Source organism: Chiloscyllium punctatum, chromosome 11 (genome assembly GCF_047496795.1).
Source record: "Chiloscyllium punctatum isolate Juve2018m chromosome 11, sChiPun1.3, whole genome shotgun sequence".
Classification (NCBI taxonomy): Eukaryota; Metazoa; Chordata; class Chondrichthyes; order Orectolobiformes; family Hemiscylliidae; genus Chiloscyllium; species Chiloscyllium punctatum.
This window is the reverse complement of record NC_092749.1, coordinates 32,626,726-32,648,687: the sequence shown is the minus strand read 5'-3', so window position 1 is coordinate 32,648,687 and position 21,962 is coordinate 32,626,726. Positions and strand designations below refer to the sequence as shown.

The window sequence follows — 21,962 nt, the reverse complement described above, 5'->3', positions numbered from 1 at the left end:
AGAAGTTGGTAAAAGAGGGGGAGGTGTGGCATTGTTGGTCAAGGACAGTATTACAGGGGCAGAAAGGATGGTTGGGACCCGTCAACTGAGGTAGAATGGGCTGAGGTTAGAAACAGGGAAGGAGAGGTCACCCTGTTGGGAGTTTTCTATAGGCCTCCAAATAGTTCCAGAGATGTAGAGGAAAGGATAGCAAAGATGATTCTCAATAGGAGTGAGAGAGACAGGGTAGTTGTCATGGGGGACTTCAACTTTCCAAATATTGACTGGGAACACTATAGTACCAGTACTATAGATGGGTCAGTTTTTGTCCAGTGTGTGCAGGAGGGCTTCCTGACACAGTATGTAGACAGGCCAACAAGGGGCGAAGCCACATTAGATTTGGTACTGGGTAATGAGCCCGGCCAGGTGTTAGACTTGGAAGTAGGTGAGCACTTTGGCGATAGCGATCACAATTCTGTTATGGTTACTTTAGTGATAGAAAGGGATAGGTGTATACCACTGGGCAAGAGTTACAGCTGGGGGAAAGGCAATTACGATGCGATTAGGCAAGATTTAGGAAGCATAGGATAGGGAAGGAAGCTGCAGGGGACGGGCACATTAGAAATGTGGAGCTTATTCAAGGAAAAGCTCCTGAGTGTCCTAGATAAGTATGTACCTGTCAGGCAGGGAGGAAGCTTTAGAGCGGGGGAGCTGTGATTTACGAAGGAAGTGGAATCTCTGGTCAAGAGGAAGAAGAAGACTTATGTTAGGATGAGATGTGAAGGCTCAGTTAGGGTGCTCGAGGGTTACAAGGTAGCCAGGAAAGACCTAAAGAGAGAGCTCAGAAGAGACAGGAGGAGACATGAGAAGTTGTAGGCGGATAGGATCAGGGTAAACCCTAAGGCTTTCTATAAGAATTTAAGGAATAAAAGAATGACGAGAGTAAGATTAGGGCCAATCAAGGATAGTAGTGGGAAGTTGTGTGTGGAGTCTGTGGAGTCAGAGGAGATAGGGGGAGCACTAAATGAATATTTTTTGATAGTCTTCACTCTAGAAAATGACAATGTTATTGAAGAGAATACTGAGATACAGGCTACTAGACTAGGTGGATTGAGGTTCGCAAGGAAGAGGTATTAGAAATCCTGCAGAGTGTGAAAATAGTTAAGTCCCCTGGGCCGGATGGAATTTATCCTAGGATCCTCTGGGAAGCCAGGAAGGAGATTGCTGAGCCTTTGGCATTGATCTTTAAATCGTCATTGTCTACAGATTATTGCCAGAAGACTGGAGGATAGCAAATGTGGTTCCCCTGTTCAAGAAGGGGAGTAGAGACAACCCTGGTAATTATAGATCAGTGAGCCTTACTTCAGTTGTTGGAAAAGTGTTGAAAAGGTTATAAGAGATAGGATTTATAACCATCTCAAAAAGAATAATTTGATTAGGGATAGTCAGCACGGTTTTATGAAGGGTAGGTCGTGCCTCACAAACCTTATTGAGTTCTTTAAGAAGGTGACCAAGCAGGTAAATGAGACTAAACCAGTTGATGTGGTGTATATGGATTTCAGCAAGGCGTTCGATAAGGTTCTCCACAGTGGGCTATTGTACAAAATGCAGAGGAATGGGATTGTGGGAGATATAGCAGTATGGATCAGTAATTGGCTTGCTGAAAGAAGACAGAAGGTGGTGGTTGATGGGAAATGTTCATCCTGGAGTCCAGTTACTAGTGATGTACCACAAGGGTCGATGTTGGGTCCACTGCTGTTCGTCATTTTTATAAACGACCTGGATGAGGGTGTAGAAGGGTAGGTTAGTAAATTTACAGACGACATTAAGGTCGGTGGAGTTGTGGATAGTGACGAAGGATGTTGTAGGTTACAGAGAGATATAGATAAGCTGCAGAGCTGGGCTGAGAGGTGGCAAATGGAGTTGAATGCGGACAAGTGTGAGGTAATTCACTTTGGTCGGAGTAACCGGAATGCAAAGTAGTGAGCTAATGGTAAGATTCTTGGTAGTGTAGGTAAGCAGAGACATCTTGGTGTTCAGGTACACAGATCCTTGAAAGTTGCCACCCAGATTGACAGGGTTGTTAAGAAGGCATACAGTGTTTTAGCTTTTATTAATAGAGGGATTGAGTTCTGGAACCATGAGGTTATGCTACAGCTGTACAAAACTCTGGTGCAGCTGCACTTGGAGTATTGTGTACAGTTCTGGTCAGCGCATTATAAGAAGGATGTGGAAGCTTTGGAAAGAGCGCAGAGGATATTTACTAGGATGCTGCCTTGTGTGGAGGGAAGGTCTTACGAGGAAAGGCTAAGGGACTTGAGGCTGTTTTCGTTGGAGAGAAGAAGGTTGAGAGGTGACTTAATAGAGACATATAAGATAATCAGAGGGTTAGATAGGGTGGACAGGGAGAGCCTTTTTCCAAGTATGGTGATGGCGAGCACAAGGGGGTGTAGCTTTAAATTGAGGGGTGATAGATATAGGACAGATGTCAGAGGTAGTTCCTTTACTCAGAGAGTAGTAAGGGTATGGAATGCTTTGCCTGCAACGGTAGTAGATTCACCAACTTTAAGTACATTTCAGTCGTCATTGGACAAGCATATGGTTGTACATAGAATAGTGTAGGTGGGATGGGCTTCAGATTGGTATGACAGATCGGCGCAACATTGAGGCTGAAGGGCCTGTACTGCGCTGTAATGTTCTATGTTCTAACTGAACAGCAGCAGTTCAAGAAGGTGGCAATTGTGGATGAACAATAAATGCTGGCCTTGCCAGTGATGCCCACATTATTTTTTTTTAAATGTGCAGGTTTTGTTTCTCACTGCATTTTCTATTTCTCTTTTTTTTAATTCTGCAGTTTCTGTTTAGTTAAATACAATGAGCTTGAGGAGAATTCACACTCAAATTCAATTGGCAGTCACGTTTAATAAGATTTCTCATATTTTCTTTGTGAATGATTCAAATCACTTTTTTCCTCATCACTGCATTTTCTCATCTTAATGCTGTCAATGTGTGCCAAACAGCAGTCAATAATAGAAAATTGATCACAAATAATTACACTGCATGTTCAAGTCTTTGTTTTGATCCTGTGAGTAAAAGTAAATGATTAAATATATTTTTGACATGACTATGATTGTTGCTTAGTGATTTGTATCAATTGGTCATACTTAAGTAAGTGAACATTCTGAAAAGTGATCACTATTAGTAAAATGTGGCATTGCATGAAGTGTAAATTAGGTAATTACACTTTGAAAGTGTTAACTGAAATCAATGATCATTATCAAACAAATCTACTCTTCCAAGAATTAGGACTATTAATAGTTCTTAAAGAGAAGGGTCTTTGAAATCATGTCTTCATTTACACATTTGAGCTTCACACCAGATCACGAATAAGTGCATCTGTTGAAGCACATGTTGTAATGGTACTGTTTCAAATAAACTATTGCAGTTATTAGTGTAAATTTATCTTAATTAGCCTCTGAATACAAAACAGATTGTTGCCAGATTTCCTTTCTGAACTAATAGATTTAATTCAAACTTCCCAAAAATATAACGTGAAGACAGAGAAGTATTTATTTGGCAGTATATGAACATGATTTACAGGCTGAGCCCACATTTTCTTTTGATTTAAGCTTTAGTTAATGCTGTGATGACCTTGAACTGAGTTTCAAGTACAGGTAGATCTTCTATAATGCGATGGTTGCATTCTTGTGCAACCCCACATCATAGAAAATTGCTCTTTAGAAATAGCACTTGAAGTATTGGCGGTGTTACAGTCAACACATGTTTTAAAAGTTTGCGCTTTAGAAACAGTGTCCTGAATTCGTCAATCATGTTATGGCGAATGCACGTTAATGAAACATGTGTTATTGCAGAGCAACCTGTACATTGATTCTCTGGACTTCTGTTATTACGTTCTGAACATAGTGGATCAGCTGTAGGCTCAGTATCCAGATCTGCCCTGAGAGACAGGCTTTCTATGGTGTCTAGAACTTGCTTGGTAACAGTGCGCTCCTGACGGTACAACTGAAGATATAGTTCCACTCATCCTTCAAATCTTTGATGCCGTTCACCATGATTTATGTGAAACAAAACAAAGTGCTAGAGAAACTGAGCAGGTCTGGCAGCAAATGTGGAGAAATAACAGAGCTAATGTTTCGAGTCCAGTGATCCTCTTCTGGAACTTGTTTGATCATTTCATGCATATTCGTAGCATGTCCAAGGATGTCTGATATGCTGGCAAGCTTGTAACCAGTTGTCACTAGCATCCCACCTGGTGTACCTTTTGAACTTCATTTGGAGTATCTCTTGATTTATACAGTGTCTTCTTATTTCGATTGCTCTTGTAATTAATGAGAGCAGACTGTATGCTTCAGTATGGTTACCGTCAGAGTGCTATTAGCTTCGCATCAGATGCAATTTTTCTCTTGTTTCCCATATTTTCATAGTCCAATATTGTAGATGGTGGATTGAAGTATAATCCATTTTGCTCTGTAGTCTATTTGAGAATGTCAGAGAATGCTCAGTTGAGTCAAAGAACAATTTTTTATCTAGTAGACAGTATGATTGATATTGATATGAATACAGAATGACTGGTTTCAATGAAGAAATTTCAAGGATTGCCACCTAAACATGCAGATACAGCAAGTATGTAAGAATGTTGATCTTTATTGCAAAGCGGGTTGGACTATAAAGTAGTCTTGCTACAACTATAGAGGACATTGTTGAGACTGCACCTAGAGTACTGTATACAGTTTTGATCACCTTACTTAAGGAAGAATATATTTGCTTTGGATGCAGCTCTGAGAAGGTTTGCCACTCTGATTCTTGTGATAAAGAAAGTAAATGAATCAAAGGGTGTTTGATAGGTGAATGCTGAGATTTTTCCACTCCTGGAACAATCTAGAACAAGGAAGCACATTTCAAAACAACTTTTAAGACATTAATGAGGAGGAATTTTCTCTTAGTATTTGCAATTCTGTCCCAACAAATGAATCTGTTCAAAACCAAATTTGACAGATTTTTGATGAACAGGAGAATCGAGGGTGATAAGGTCAGGCACGCAAGAAGAGTTAAAGCCACATCAGATCACTAGGATCTTACTAACTGACAGAGGAGGCTCGAGGAGCTAACTAATGTATTTCTGCTCCTATCCCTTATGTCCTTAAGGTTGCCATTAAGGAGTTATCTGTATCATGAACAGTACTTTGTAGTTGCATGTGCTGAGAATGCACTCCAGACTCCCATTTTGTGATGATCAGATTCACTTGGTGCTACTCTTATCTTGAATAACTTCAGGATACTTTGTGGCATTGTTTGTTCTGAAAAAAAAAGGTTGTTACACAAAGCTAGTGAGAGCAGCAAATCTCATGCAGTGTCTCCTGCCATTAATCTTTATCAAGCCAGGATATCTAAGCTCGAAGGGTTATGCCTCATGGTCTGTATTCACTCTTGCATTGAAATCTCGAATACGCTAAAATGTTCTGGCTCTGGGGTTCTGCTCATAGCAGAGTCATGCTTATTATAGAACTGGTCTTTTGCCTTTATCATGCAGCACAGTGTTGAAGTGTAGATATTTATGAGACAAACTAGCCTTATTTGACTTGAAAGGTGAATGGACAGACATCACATTGTGAACCACCTATAAGAGGATGGGAAAGCTCTGTCATCAAGCATATTGTGTTCCTTACAGTGAAACTCACCTTTCTTATTTGTTTCCACTGCCTGATGAAGAAGTAATGTTTTTCTTTCAGTGATTTGTTCTTGTTAAGCCTGGTGCCTTGTGCGGAAGCGATGCCAATGATCTGCCTATCAGTCTCCATGTTAATCATGGCTGACTTGCGTGCATTATCAACCTGCTGGAAGCTGTTTGTCAATTCCATGTACATGGTCTTAAGGTTCCAACTTGCCAATAAGAGAATTTTCATCTTCTTTCTTTTGTTTGCCTGCTGTGCTGAAACCCGTAACATTGTAGACCAAAGACGCTGAGATTCAAACATTCTTTGAAAAAGTTAATGGATTATGGTGGATTTGCATGTTACCAGTCAGGGGGTGGCTGACTTTAGCTGGGTGGTAGTTGACCAGTGGGACAGAATAGTCCACCTCATTGTTAGAGACAACCATTGCTCTAGTTCTGTACAATAATGGAGTTGAGCTTATCACTCTTAGCTGTTGTCTTCCATGTTCTATTCATGCTTCTGCAGTGAAATTGGAGTATCCTCTCTGTGGACAAGCCTGGCTGCCCATACGTCAGTGTCCCTCCCTCTTGACCTCTCCAACTGACTCCATTGGAATGCAAAGCGTTAAATTTGGCTTAGGTATTGAAGTTGCCAAAAGTATTTTGCCATAAAGGGTACTTTCTAGATGGTATGAAGTTAAATATAATGGATGTCCAAATAAACTTCAGGTTCAGGTGCATAGAGGCTTAAAATGCCACAGAAGTGCAGAAAATATACTAAAAGGTTAATGGAGTGCTTGCCTTTATATCTGGTGGACTGGAGTATAAAGATGCAGAAGTTCTGCTGCAGCTATGCAAAATCCTGGTTAGACCCGACTTGGAGTACTGTGAGCAGTTGATAGGCACCAAACCTTAGGAAGGAGAAAGTACAACATACGTTTACAAGAATGATTCCTGGACTTCATGGGTCAAATTATGATGAGCAATTACACAAATTAAGCCTGTTTCTCTAGAGTTAATATGGCTGAAGTGTTCAAGATGTTAGCAGAAAAAGACAGGGTAAATAAAGATACACTATGTCCAAGCAACCTCAAAGTTCCTCTGAAGCTTTAGCTTAGGGTCATGTGGGACCTAATTGCCATGTGTCACCATAAGGAGGCACAGCTGAGAACTTGCCTATGGAGAGGCTGCTTACTGACAGGGAACAGCTAATACCCATTTCCTTGAGTTGAAGTATAAAATGTAAATCATTCTATGATCTGAAATGATGGTACTGCTGGGAAAGTTGGATCCCTGTATGAAATCTGGATTTTTTGTTTTAACTTTAGGTAACAGGAAAGCCAGCCTCTGAAACAGAATCACATGAGGCTTCAGAGTTTTTTTAACAGCAGAACTTTAGTACACAAATCATGAAAATTTAAAAAAAATAAAAACAACAAAGCTATCTATGTATCGAAGATAGTTTAGAATAATCTTAAAGCACACACAAAACAATGTTTTTCAACTTATTTCCAATGCCATCAATTTACAGAGGTTCATGTCCAGAGGAATAATCACCCAAAAATAAATATTTTAAGTTCTACTTAACTGATTCTCCTCACTTGCTTTCCTATGAACTGTGAAGTTGTCTTACATAAATTCTCACAAATCCGAGGGTTTGAAGTTCCTCAGCTTATAATAACCTTCAGATTTCTAACCAGTCTGTCCTGGCTTAGAAGCTCAATAAATGAAACATTTCCACTGAGGTGACTGTGTATTTTCCCCAAACTGCCCTAAACTCCGATAAGAAGGAGAAACTCAACTTGCTTTTGACACCAGTCAGGTCTCCTCTAAACTGTTTCAAAAACCTCACTTTCTGATTGTTCCAGATTAAAAATCAATCCATGATTATTCTGAACTAAAAATAAGATAATTGTCTTCAGTATTTAACCACCTGTCATAAATCACTGTAGAATAAACTATTTTCAGTTAATGTGCCATGGGTATCTACGGCCATCTGTTGTATGAATAATGCTGAAGTAAGGCCATGATTTTGCTTGGAATCTGATTAGGGTTTTTTTTTAAAGAAAATCGTACACAAAAATAACCTATATTCATATGCGCATGTTTTGAAATCCAGTATATATAAATTACATGCCTTTCATTACAATCATGACATTGTACTTTAAATTACTCACTTTTCACTTTAAACTTGTTTAAACTTAATATTAAAATTTTTAATAGCTATCCATGCTCAATATCTCAGCCTGTAGCAAAGAATAACTCTACAATTACATCTTATGTTTTTTTTAGTCTTTAGTATAATTTGCATACCATTTTTTGTTATCACTGTCTTCTACACTCCTTTCATGATAGGCCAAGTTGCCGAATAATTCTGGGATATAATGTGATGTCATCGTTAGTAAAGTTATTAATGTTGGTATGGATTAATGATCCATAGTACTTTTGTACTGTATGAAAGAGTTCAACATGTCTTTGAGGGCCAGTTCATATATTTCTCATCGAGGAACAATGTTCTGTTCTCCCTTGTTTTATGTTAATTGCATTTTTGATTTTCTTTAGAAGCCTAGTTTTGAAAGCTAGTTATTTTTGTTGTAGAAGGTTATGTTTATGAAGTTAATTTGTTATTTAGTTGTTTAGGTTTTTTTTCTATTCATGGATGTGGGCATCACTGGCTGGTCCGGCATTTATTGCCTGTCTCTAATTGTCCAGAGGGCAGTTAAGAGTCAACCACATTACTGTGAGTCTGGAGTCACGTGGGTCAGACTAGGTAAGGATGGCAGATTTCCTTCCCTCAAGGACATTAGCAAACTAGTTGGGTTTTCCCCTGACAATTGGCAATGGTTTCATGGTCATCATTTGACTGTTATTTCCAGATTATTGTTGAATTCAAATTCCACTGTGTACCTGGGTCTCTGGATTAGTAGTCTGATGATACTACCACTAGGCCACTACCTACCCCCAAATGTTTGTTTGCAAAAAATTTTCAGTTTTGACCAATATTGTGTAATTCATTCTGGTTCTTGAGACTATTTGCTTCTTGGTCACAACCTCCTTAATGCACTCTGTTATGGATACTTTAAGAAATCAAAAGAAACTCAAGAGCCTCTGTTGACTGCCACTGGAGTAACTGGAACAGCTGACATCAACCAGAAAGTTCCCCTAAGAGTTGCTGTTCAGCAGGATACGTCCTTCAGCCTCATTAGGTTGCATCTAATAGTCCTGAGCTTGATTAGAATTTTGAATAGCGTAGAATAAAATGGTAGGCAGATCTAGGTTGGAGGCTCAATGGATCATACTTTGTGATCGTCTTTATCTTCTCTCTCACAGTCAAGTATATATAATAACAAGAAAGGCAATAGAGTCACTAACCTGTTTGACCTGCATGAATCAATATTTGCTAAAATGAATGTATATTTTAAAATATTCAAGCAAAGCAGAAGAAAATGACATAAATATCATGACGAGAAACTGGAAGCAATTAAATTTTACAACTTAAGAGTGTTAGATAAGATGTTATATATATTTTAAATTGCACTCATGTCTGGGTCTTCCCAATGGTATGAGTAATGGGACTTTAAAGGTCAACACCTGTTAAGATCTGAATATAGAACAAAATAAATTGTTGACATGTATCATGTTGTCATGATTCTTTTGTTATCCTTTCTTCAGCTTCAGATTATACCTCTACATTCTGTACAAAAATGACTTCTCTTCATGCCTTCTGATTTAGCTTTGCTGATATCCAAGGAATGTAGAAGCTAGCAGATCACATTTTGCATCATTTTGTTCCAATTTAGCAAAATTGCAAAAAATACTTTGCTATTAAAATTATTCACCTTTTTATTTACATCAGTTACCTTTTCTAATTTTATTTTCGCAAGTGGTTTGAAACTTCACACAGGTATGTCGACAGACTTGGCCTTCAATGTTGTGTCGCTTTCTGTGTTTTTAAATTTTCTTCCCCAATCTTTTGGGCCTAAATGTCCATTTTTAAAAAAAATTATGTAAATATTCCTTTTCACATTTGACATCAACCATTACAGTCTCCATTTTGGACCCAGCTTGATTTTCAGGCAGATGGCAATTTCCCATTCTATTCAAAGAGTGACTGAGGCTGACAGTCACAGTGACAGTTGTGTTTCTCCGTTTTGTGTGTCAGATTTTCTTTTGCCTTTTGACATGAATTGTAATGAAAGAGGAATTTTTAAAAAATTGTCCATTTTGACAATTCGGTTTTTCTCTCGGTGTTAAAGTATTGGGTACTGATGTGTATCTAAGGGATTGGAGCTACTTTGTTAAAACAATGCATTGTCGATATATGGGGACATGAGATAAGTGTATAGGGCTGTAGTTTTCTTTTATATTTCCTGGAATGTGAGCTTTGGGTAAGGCTAGCATTGTTGTCCATTCCAAATTGCACTTGAGAAGTGAGTGGTGAGAAAAAGGTGAGGCGTCCATTTGCTGTAGATGCACCTGCAGTGTTGTTATTTTACTTTGTCACAATTTTCGGAATGTAAGAGCAGGACTACACCATTCAACCCTTCAAGCCTTGTCTGCCGTTCCTGATCATGACTACCTCAGGGTCTTCAAGGAGAAAGTGAGGACTGCAGATGCTGGAGATCAGAGCTGAAAATGTGTTGCTGAAAATGTGTTGCTGGAAAAGCGCAGCAGGTCAGGCAGCATCCAAGGAGCAGGAGAATCGACGTTTCGGGCATGAGCCCTTCTTCAGGAATGAGGAAAGTGTGTCCAGCAGGCTAAGATAAAAGGTAGGGAGAAGGGACTTGGGGGAGGGGCATTGGAAATGCGATAGGTGGAAGGAGGTCAAGGTGAGGGTGATAGGCCGGAGTGGGGGTGGGGGCGGAGAGGTCAGGAAGAAGATTGCAGGTTAGGAAGGCGGTGCTGAGTTCGAGGGATTTGACTGAGACAAGGTGGGGGGAAGGAAATGAGGAAACTGGAGAAATCTGAGTTCATCCCTTGTGGTTGGAGGGTTCCTAGGCGGAAGATGAGGCGCTCTTCCTCCAAGAGCTTTCCCGCACATGTTCCATAAACGTTCCCCCTCTCATGAACCTATACCCACTTGTGGTTGACCTTCCCACCCTGGGGAAAAGCTTCTGTCTATTCACATGATCAATGAACTATAATGCTATTCCTTCAGTGTCCCTGATGGAGAGTTTGAGTTATAAAGAGAGGCTGGGACTTTTCCCACTGGAGCGTAATTTTGTAGACCTCTATTAGCTTGCCCCTCAGCCTCCATCTTTCAAGTGAAAACAATCTGAGTTTATCCAACCTCTCCTCATAACTAAGGTCCTCCAAACCAGGCAACATCCTGGTAAACCTCATCAGCACTATCTCCAAAGTATCCACATACTTCTGCATGCAGTATTCCAAATGTGGTGTAACTAAAATTTTATACAGCTATGACCAAGCTTTTACATATGGTGCCCCGGCCAATGAAGGCAAGGGTGTTGTATTCCTTTACCATCTTATCCACCCATGTTGCCAATTTCGGGGATCAGTATGTCCAGATTCTTCTATATGTCACTGTTCCTAAGGGTTCTGAATTATTGTACAATTCACATCTGATTTTGATCTTCATCTTGCATCACCTTGCATTTGTCTGAATTAAACTCCATAAGACTCCATATTACTGCCATGTTCCTTGATGTCATTACTATTCTTTGCCAACTATCTTTAGCTGTTTCATCAGTGTCCAACCCTCCATTATAAGATCACAAGTGGGAATGTTTGCTAATGACTGCAGTGTTCAGCACCATTTGCAACTCCTTGGATAATAATGCAATTGGTGCCCAAATGCAACAAGATTTGCACAATAACTAGACTCAGACTGACAAGTAGCAAGTAATACTTACACCACACATGTGCTAACCAGCGCCTCATGACATTCAATGGTAACATTATCACTAAATCCTGCACTATCAACATCGTGGAATTACTATTGACCAGACTCTGAACTGAACTAGTTATATAAGTACTGTGGCTATAAGAGCAGGTCAGAAGGCTAGGAGTCCTGCTGCAAAAAAGTCAACTCCTGACTCCTCAAAGCCTGTCAACCATCTACAAGGTGCAAGTCACATGTGTGATGGAATACGCCTAACTGGGTGGATGAATGCAGCTCTAACATTTGATGTTTGGCACTGTCCAGGATAATGCAGCCTATTTGATTGGCACCACATTCACAGATATTCAGTCCCTTCATCACTGAACAGGAGCAGTATATGGTACATATAAGAGGCATTACAGAATTTTGCTAAGGTTCCTTAGACAATACCTTCTTAACCTACAACCACCTCCACCTCCTCAGGAGACAAGGGCAACAGATACATGAGAACATCACCACTTGCAAGTTCCCCTCCAAGCCATTCACCACCCACATCAGGAACTATAATGTCATTATATAATGTTGCTGGGTCAAAGCCTGGAACTCCCTCTCTAATGGAGAGTTTGAGTAATAAAGAGAGGCTGGATAAGCTGGGACTTTTTTCACTGTAATGTAGGAGGTTGAGTGGTGACCTTATAGAGATTTAAAGAACAATGAAGGGTATAGGTAAGGTGAATGGCAGTGTCTTTTCCCTAGGGTTGGTGATTTCAAGACTTGGGCGGGGGGGGGCTTATTTTTAAGGTGAGAGGAGAAAGATTTTAAAAAAGACATGAGAGGCAATTTTTTTACACAGAGAGTGATTCATGTATGGAGTGAACTTCCAGAAGGAGGTGGATGCAGCTACAGTTACAATTTTTAAAAGACATTTAGGTAAGTACATGAATGGGAATGGATTGGAGGGATGTGGGCCAAAGGCAGGCAGATGGAACTAATCTAGTGTTACAACACGGCAGTGAAGCCTTCTGGTAATTAAACCAATTCTATTAACAATTCTAAGCCCCCCTTTCTCTTAACAACTGATTACCTGCCTCCAACTCTATAACAATATTCTGTTCTAGTAAGACACTTATTAAAATTACATCAACTTAATTTAAAAACCACACAGCTGTTGTTGCCTTCTGTGACTTCACTGTTCTAGCTACTGAATCCCCTGGGTCGTCTTCATTCTTTTTACTGTAAGTGTGTTTCATATGAAAAGGTACCTTTGATAAAGAGTGTTCTTAATTTATTGGATCTATCTCGATGGCATTTGCTCTCTCTCCAATTTTCAAGATGCCTGTACTTTTTATATCCCATCAGATCACCTCATTGGTTTGAAGTTGGCAAAACAATAAATTCAAACTTGATTGAGTTTTAGTATCCTGGGGCATAATTTCAACTGATTGGTTAAATTTGAATTGTTGTCAAAACAGCAACCAAAACTGAGGTGTCCATTTCACAGCCAAATATTACATATTTTCAATTTTTCAGTACACTCTGACATTGCTGTCCAGTCATATCCACAAGTTCTTGTAAGCTCTTAGTTCAGAATAGTATTCACTCTCTCTTAAAGGTACAGTACATGCCTTCAGTTTCATAACACATGCCCCCTGAAGAAAAAAATGAGCCAGCATATTGAAGAGATGGCTTTATTCGTTTTCTCCAATTCTTAATCCCATTAGAATGAACTACATAAATCATTAATCTAAGTTATACTTCCATATTAATTTCTACACACATGCATATAACATGGGAATTTGTCCAATCCTGCCGATACTTTTTCCTTTAAATCTGCGATAATGCATCAGCTATCACACTTTTATGACCCGCAACATGTATAATTTTAAATTAAAAGTCTGTAACATAAGACTCCAATGACATAGTCTCATATTTTTGTCTTTAAATCTTTCCTAGAATGTAAGAGGTCAGTGTACACAATTGTCTCCGATACATTGTTCGTCGCATAAACATTAAAATGTTACAAGACCAGTACCAATCTCAATAATTCTTTTTCAATGGTAGAGTGTTTTCTCAGGTGGGTGTTGAGTTTCTTTGAAAAGTAGCCAATTGGCTGTTCAATTCCATCATCATGTTCCTGTAGCAGTACAGGCCCAACTCCTATATTGCTGGCATCGCTTGCAACTTTGAAGGATTTCAAAACATTTAGTGTAGCTAAAACTGGTGCAGTGGTTAATACTGTTTTTAAATTCTAAATGCCTCCTGGCATTGTTCTGTCCATGGAAATTTTGTGTTTTTCTTTAGTAAATCTGTTAGTGGTGCTACCACGTGCTAAGGTTTGAAACAAACTTCCTGTAGAATCTGCTTAGTCCCAAAAATTGAAGCACCTCTTCGTTCGAGGTTGGTTGTGGGAATTCCTTGATGGCCTTCATCTTTACATTCCTTGAGGTCAACCTTCATGACTGATGTTATGTACCAATAACGTCACCTCTGCCTTTGCTTCTTTAAGTTTTGCTTCTAGTAATCATTCAAAGAACTCTGCCAACTGTACCATGTGATCTTTCCATAACTTGCTAAAGGTTATTACATCATCCAGATAACCTGCACAATTTGTTAATCTGGCCACAACTCTATTAATGAGTCTTTCGAATATGCTTGGTGCGTACTTCATTCCAAAGGGCATCACTTTGAATTGATACAGCTCATTTGGGGTTACAAATGCAGAAACTTCTTTCACTTTCTCTGATAAAGGTACCTGCCAATAATCACACAATAAGTCAAACTTTGTGATGTAAGTAGCTTGTCCAGCTTTTTCTATAAAGGCGTCCAGTTTGGGTATTGGAAATGAGTTCTATTTTGTTATGGCATTGATCTTCCGATAGTCTACAAAAATCATTGAGTCCCGTCAGATTTGGGAACTAACACAATTGGTGAACTAGTCATATGCACAGGTGCTTGTAAGTTCTTAGTTCAGAACAGCATTCACTCTCCCTTAAAGGTACAATACATGCCTTCGACATCATACCACTAGTATGGGATTGTGGTTTGCATGGGCTGGTTGGATTGAAGGGTCTGTTTCTCTTCAGTATGATTCTATAACTATGATTCTAATAGCAAAGTACGTTCACATATAGCAAAAGGACTGCAGTAGTTCTAGAAGGCATCTCACCACCACATTCTCAAAGGCAACTAAAGGCAATGAATGCTGGACTAGCCAACAAAATTCACATCCTGTAAATGAATAAGAAAAAGCTAGAAACCTATAAATCTCTATCTTGAACTTCAGGATTGAACTTCCATAGACCTGTAAGAGAGTGAAATTCAAAGCTTTATTACCGTCTGAGTGAAGAAGTTCCTCCTTATCCAAGTCCTAAATGGCTAATTACGGAATTGGAGATATCAGTGCCAAAGTATTGACTTTGTTTAAATATTTCATTTCAGAATTTTCCTTCTTTGATCCACAAGACCCAGCATGCAAAAGAATACTACATGACCTTAACACAACTGTTTCAGAATTGTTTGCTATCTTGCGGCAGTGGGTCCCACAGGTGCAGCAACAGATTGATGTGATTGGGAATGAGGTAAACTAAAATTGCATGTTTGTAGTTACTGTACTTTGTAAAATTTGTTTTTGGCAAGGCTTGTAAGTTTGTAATGTGCATTAAATATAACCTCTCCTTGATCTTCTTTGCCTGTTTGTTGATTTGATTAGCCAAAAGGTCCAAAATAGAATCACTCATATATGAAAGTGCTGCAATTGTACTTGCTCGGAAACTCTTCAAAATTGCAACCAGGTTTTCAGGCACAAAATGGAAAATGTAATTTTTCTAGTTTTATTTTCCAATTTTTAAAATGTTTTATTGTAAATTATCCTCTGAGATTTGCATTGTATTTCATTAATACTTAAAAATGTTTTTGTGGGATGAGTATAAAAAAAAAGGAAAGCTTTCCTGATGGCAGTTTTTTTGAATGTGTCCCTAATGCACATCATTGATTAGAGATGAATGAGTTGAAATTCAAAATAAATATATAGGGGTAGTTGAGCATGTGCAAAAATAGTTATTTTATAGAGATGTCAGATCACATGGAATCGGATCCTGGATCTGTTAACTTTCAAATGAAATGTCCTTTCTTACCACCTTTTGTTTATATCTCTTTTTGATAAAATTTGTTGCTATTTACTCACATGTATATACCTCTCAAGTGTCTACCACCTCCCTTCCTGTGTTTCTACACACGTTTATTTGCAAATCACTAAATGCAAAATCTGCCATGAAACACCTCACAAGGCGGTGCATTTTAAAAAAATATTTTGTTTTACAGAAAATTTAATACACATGAAAATGATATCTGAAAATAAATTGACTTTAAATTGCTGAAAAGGACATTTAAAAAATACACGAAATAATTTCTAGTTAGATTGGTGTGGAGGTGCCACCTTTGGACTGGCATAGACACAGCCAGAAGTCACACAACAGCAGGTTATAGTCCAATAGATCTATTTGTAATCACAAGCTTTCTGAGGTCTGCTCTTTCGTCAGGTGAAGTCCTGACTTTACCCCCGGTCTATAACCTGATGTTGTTTGACTTCTGATTTAGTTAGATTGTGATACGGTAGTCATTAAATGAAGTAAAAAAATCAACACTTTTTGTTCAAAATATACCTGTTAGTTTCTCTGAAAGTTTGAGAAAGATAGCAATTTGTGGACATTGGTGATTAATTCATCCTGGTGTGTGCTCAGCTGTATGAGTGTGGTGTGCACCTCGTGTGGTATTTTAAAAACTAATGGAAACAATTGAGGATAGTTGAGTTACAGTGAATGGCATGAGCCTTTGTGCCAGGTACATGGTAGCAATGGGGCACTCCAGGAATGAAATTAAAGGGAATAGAAGCTAGTAAAAGAATGTTTTTCTGGGTTCAGAAAGCTAGATCACCATAATGCAATGAATATCAGAATTACCTGAGTCAGAGCATGTGACTTTGTAAAGAAAACTGTCTGATTTTCTTCCAAAGAAAGTCAAGCAAATTCCTTTTTATGAAGCACACATGTTGTCTGATTACAGTTAGGATTGTCTTGAGTACGATCCCATGTATCTCAATTCATTGTGGATTATCAATTTTTGTTTAGAATTAAATATAGAAAGCAAATATTCATTATTCTGTTGGAAATACTGCTTTAGATTCTGAGTCGGGGATGCCATGTGAATGACAGAGATGGATTGACAGATATGACACTGCTACATTACACTTGCAAAGCTGGAGCTCAAGGAATTGGTGAGTTGTACTTCATATTTTTCTTTTTAGTAGAGTTACTTATTAGCATTTTTTTCACCTTCTTTCCTTGTTATCTTTTCCCTTAGCTTTTACCTCTTACAATCCTGTCCCTTCAGGAGTATTTCCTATTTTGGAACCAGTATGATTGCTATGAGAGTCGTTGCACTGTAAGAGTGTATTAGCGTAGGGGAGATATGGCTTCAACCTGCTGGAGTGCAGATGATCATTAATTTTTAACCTGCACTGCTGATTGTTGCTTTTATTTTGGGACACGTCACTGACTTGGGCCTCTATTTGAGTCCAAGCTGGCTGTGTCTGGAGGAATGACCTGCTTTGATTCACTGGTCAGCATGAAAAGGACTGTCTTCCTTTCCATCATCCGTCCATCAGCTCCTCCAGGTTTCTGTTTGTGAACCAAGGAGCAAGCTTTGTTTCTGGACCATTTCTTCAATGACGATGATGGAGTATCACAGTGTGAAGAACAGTTCTTGGCTTGCAGTAATGAGCAGCTGAGCTTCGAAAATGGGGCCTGCAATGTAAGTACTAGAAGGTCCCAGCAGTGGCGAGCATTTCCATCTCACCTGATATGTACTTGGATGTGCGAGAAGGATGCTGAAGAGCCAGGATGTATAAGTGGTGAAGCGAAGAAGATTATGTGAGAAAAATTGCTTCAATTGCTGTGAATCTCATTTGGCAAAACATTTTACATCAAATGTGAAAATATAGTCATTGGTTCTGTTGTGGTCTCTCCAGTCTTCCTAATTTTATTTAGTGGACTGATCATGAATCAATCCTAAAACCTGCCATTTTGATAATCAAATTAATGTTTCTTAAAGTCACTTCATGTCGAGACATGTCTATGATAAAGTACGTAAATCCAATACTAAAGACTGTTGGAATTGTTACAGTTGCTTTCTTGTTTTCTTGAGCATGCAGTGGGTTTGCATGATCAATTTTCTTATTTAATCTTTTCTCAGTTCCTGAGAAGATTCAATGTTAACTGTGTTTCTCTCTCCATAGATGCTGCCAGACCTGCTGAGTTTTTCCAGTCTTTTTATTTCAAAGTTGCTGATATGTTTAGAACTTGCAATGCGGTACTGAAAAACATATTGGCAAAGTCTTGGAACTAGGTCACCTGCATACGCTTTCACAGTTCAAAATAACATAAAACAAGAGAATTAGTTTTCATGGACAGTTGGAAGTTGTACATTTTGGGAAAAGTTTTTTTTAATGTTAGGGATAAAATAGGGATTAAAGTTAGACTTTGTTTACCTTAAGGGCATAATTCTTGTGCTAGACCCAATGATCTGAACGCATAAGTACTGTGGCAGTATATTCAGTTGAAGATATCCCAAGAGGTACTAAGAAAATATTGTTTTGTTTTATGTTTTTATTGAATAAAATTTCTGTGGTCAATAGCTTCCCATGCAAATTTAAACTAACTGTGACTGAACATTGCCCTGCACCCCCAATGTATCTTGAAAACCAGTGGAACTTTTTATATTACTTCATGGTGATATATCATTTGTACTATACCTTATCACTCCAGAGTGCTCTTTTTGAATTACATTTTTATTTTTCCAGGAGATGCAGAGGTTGCTGCCAAGTTTGCTTCACAGTTGATTGAAATGGGGGCTGATGTCACTCTTCGTAGCCGCTGGACAAATATGAATGCTTTGCACTATGCAGCTTATTTTGATGTTCCTGAGCTAATAAGAGTAGTTCTTAAGGATGCAAATGTTGGAGGTAAGCCATCATGTACTTAGTTTTAGAAGGAAATATATGTTGGCTTTCCTTCCTTGTTTTTCTTGTAAAATTCGAATTGTAACAAGTTTTATAGAGAAATAGTGAAATCGTTACATTATGGATATGTAAAGGACTGGCATTAATTGTCCTTTTTTTGTAAACAATTATCCTTATTTTCAAAATTGTGATTAAATGCAGTATAAAATGCTCCCAACAGTTTTGGAGAATAGATTAGATTACCTACAGTGTGGAAACGGGCCCTTCGTCCCAACAAGTCCACACCGACCCTCCGAAAAGCAACCCACCCAGACTCATTCCCCTACATTTAGCCCTGCACCTAACCTACACATTTTTGGACTTTGGGAGGAAACCCACGCAGACACGGGGAGAATGTGCAAACTCCACACAGACAGTTGCCCGAGGCAGGAATTGAGCCTGGGATCCCTGGCGCTGTGAGGTAACAGTGCTAACCACTGAGCCACCGTGCCGCCCAAGCTGAGAATATACTTGGCACCTAATTAACTACAACAATGCTAAAAACGAAAGTTTGAAAATAGCAGTAGTCTCATTGTATTTTGTTTGCTCTCAAATAAAACAATAATTAAATTCTTTCTTATTTTTCTCAAAGATTATTTTCCATTTACATGTATCTCTGGAATTCATAAATCTGAGGTTTTGTGTGTCATCTCATGTTCCTTCCAGTGAAAGGAAACATTGTTTAGTTGATTTACTTCAGTCATTGGCCTTTCGTGAAAATAACTTGATTGATTGACTGGTGCTTGGAATGTAAGTCAAAGAACAGAAGCCTGGGAGAGGGCTGGAAGCTGAAAATCTAATGCGGGCGATTGTTGGGAGTGAGACGAACTAATGTGCTAGAGTGTATTGTCCATGCTGAATCCATTTAGTCAATGGAAAAGCATGTACTGTCTGATTTAGTCTTGTCTTGGTTTAGCTAGTGGGTTTTTTGAGGCTGATGAAATCCAGCCAGAGTTAAATTTCAAATAATGAATAAAATAGACACAGAGCTTCATAATAAAGCAGACTCATATTTTGCCTTCAGGGAATGCCTTAGTTTCATGACCCCATCCCACCTCAAATAAAACTGGAAGTGAGTAGGTTGGAGGCTGGTTTCCTTTTCTAACACACGTCCAACCCTTACCTCTGACCTAAGCCTTGTTTTTAAGGTTACAATGCCCCACAAACGCCATTGTATTACATCAAAGGTTGAGACATGTAAACCTGTACAAAAGCTGAAACTTCCCTCATCTTGTTTTTCTTAGGTCAAATATGGTTTGTAGCCACTTTTTTGTCATATTATGGTACAAAAGTTCTTGGTGATGTTTGATATTTTCATGCTGCATTTTGTCAAAAAGACCTATGCATATACCTTTAGAACAAGTCTCAATTTGTGCAATAATGGTAAAGATCATCAGACTATCCAACATATAAATTTTCAAAGAGATGGATATCTCAAATAATTGAGAAACATCTTTGAGATTTTGTACATTGAGGTTGAACATCTTTTCAAATGTTGAGAAAGAATATGCGAGTAATGTCCAATTATAAATCAAGTTTCTTGTGCTCTGTAGTACTAAACCTCTGACATTCTTTCTTCAGTGGCAGAATGCCTACTAAGCTTACATGAATCTTTCTTTATAACTTAGTTCTCATGTCATGAGAGTTAACCTGTGCATTCTTCTCTGAATTTTTCTCTGGTGCAACTGTTTTTTTTATGAACTATTGACCTAACCTAAGCTTGATTTCCACCTCTGAATCATTGATTTGAAAATGTCATTACAACGTGTTCTTATAGTCAAGTGCCCTTCACATGTATCCTTGTGCTCAATTGGTCACATTAATAGCTCATCTGACCAATGTTCCATTCTATGATTAGTAATCATAGCCAAATTATTCCTGCTTTCTTCTGGTGACGAAGTAAAAGAAAGAATTGTATTTATGTAGTAGTTCTCAACTCAGACATCTCAGTGAATGAAATACTTTTTGATAAGTATTCATTGGTGTAATGTATGAAACACAACCACCAATTTGTATACAAAAAACTCCCACATGCAACAGTGTGATAATGCCCAGATCATTTGTTTTTGTGATGTCAATCAACTGATAAATATTGGCCAGAGCACCAGTGATAAATGCCCTGCTTTTCATTGAAATGCTGCCTTAAGGGAAGGCGATGGCCTCCTGGTATTATCACTCCACTATTAATCCAGCAACCCAGGTAATGTTCAGGGGACCAGTATTTGAATTCGACAGCGACAGTCGGTGGAATTTGAATTCAATTAATAAAAAGGAATCTGGAAATAAGAGCCTAAAGATGATTATGAATTTATTGTTGATTGTCAGGAAACAAAACACCATCTGGTTCACTAATTCCTTCAGGGAAGAAAACTTCCATCCTTACCTGGTCTGTGACTCCAGACCCACAGCAATGTGGTTGACTCTTAACTGTCCTCTGGACAATTATGATTGGGTAATAAATGCTGGCCTAACTCGTGACACCTTCATCCTGTGAATGAATGAAAAAAAAGTTCTTACATCTACTCGGACCTACGTCATGTTTTACATGTTCACTATTACCTGTTTTTCCATTTGTACTACAACATTTATATCACCTTAAGGTCCATAACTCAGGTGACCTGCCTAATTCTGTTCTGGGTGAATCTAATACCAGAGGACATTAATATTAGCATAAACAGTTGCTCGTTTAAGATAGAGATGAGGAGAAATTTCTCGCTCAGTGGGTAGTGAATCTGTGGAATTCTTTACCACAGAGAGCTGTAGAGGCTGTGTCTTTATATTCAAGGCTAAGGTAGACATACTTTTAATCGACGAGGGAATCAAGGATTTTGGGGAAAAGGCAGGAAAGTGGAGCTCGGTTATCAGATCAGCCTTGAGCTCATTGAATGCAAAAATAGCTCTGCTGGGTCGAATGACCTACGTTTGTTCTTACATCTTATGGTTTTATGATCTTAATTAGATCATCTGTGACCAATGTGTTCAATCTGCTTTTTGCTTATTGTTTATAGAAATGTTTGTCTTTACCAAATTAAAGATAGTGTGCAACATTTTATTATGATTAGAATTTGTATGTGGTACTATGTGACAATTGTTGTGAAGAATCCATTCATCTTCTATAGCATAACCTAATATGTGTTGCAAGTATTTGCTTGCTGAAGTTCATAAATAGTGTCCAACCTTGTATATAATTTAGCTATTTCAATTTTGTGTGCAAGCCTAGAGTGAAACTATTTATAATTTACCAGAAAATTAACAATCTCACTCAATGCACAGAATGGTTAGTATTAGAGCTGAAGGTCATACTGTTCTAGGAAGGTATGACATTCTGTAATTTAAATTAATGTACATTATTCTCACAATGTAGCATGCAATGTCTGACTGCTGAGGTTGGATGACAAAGTGGGACAAACGTT

The 21,962-nt window shown here is 38.5% G+C and overlaps 1 protein-coding gene across 1 annotated transcript in view; it reads left to right on the top strand.

Moving 5' to 3' along the window:
* The window catches only part of LOC140482872 (CAP-Gly domain-containing linker protein 4-like), a 276,546-nt gene that overhangs the window by 60,983 nt on the left and 193,601 nt on the right, over window positions 1-21,962 (top strand). The window contains exons 3-5 of the mRNA XM_072580592.1: window positions 14,934-15,073; window positions 16,674-16,767; window positions 18,352-18,513. Coding sequence (XP_072436693.1) covers window positions 14,934-15,073; window positions 16,674-16,767; window positions 18,352-18,513 — 396 coding nt within the window. The remainder of the gene's footprint in view (window positions 1-14,933; window positions 15,074-16,673; window positions 16,768-18,351; window positions 18,514-21,962) is intronic.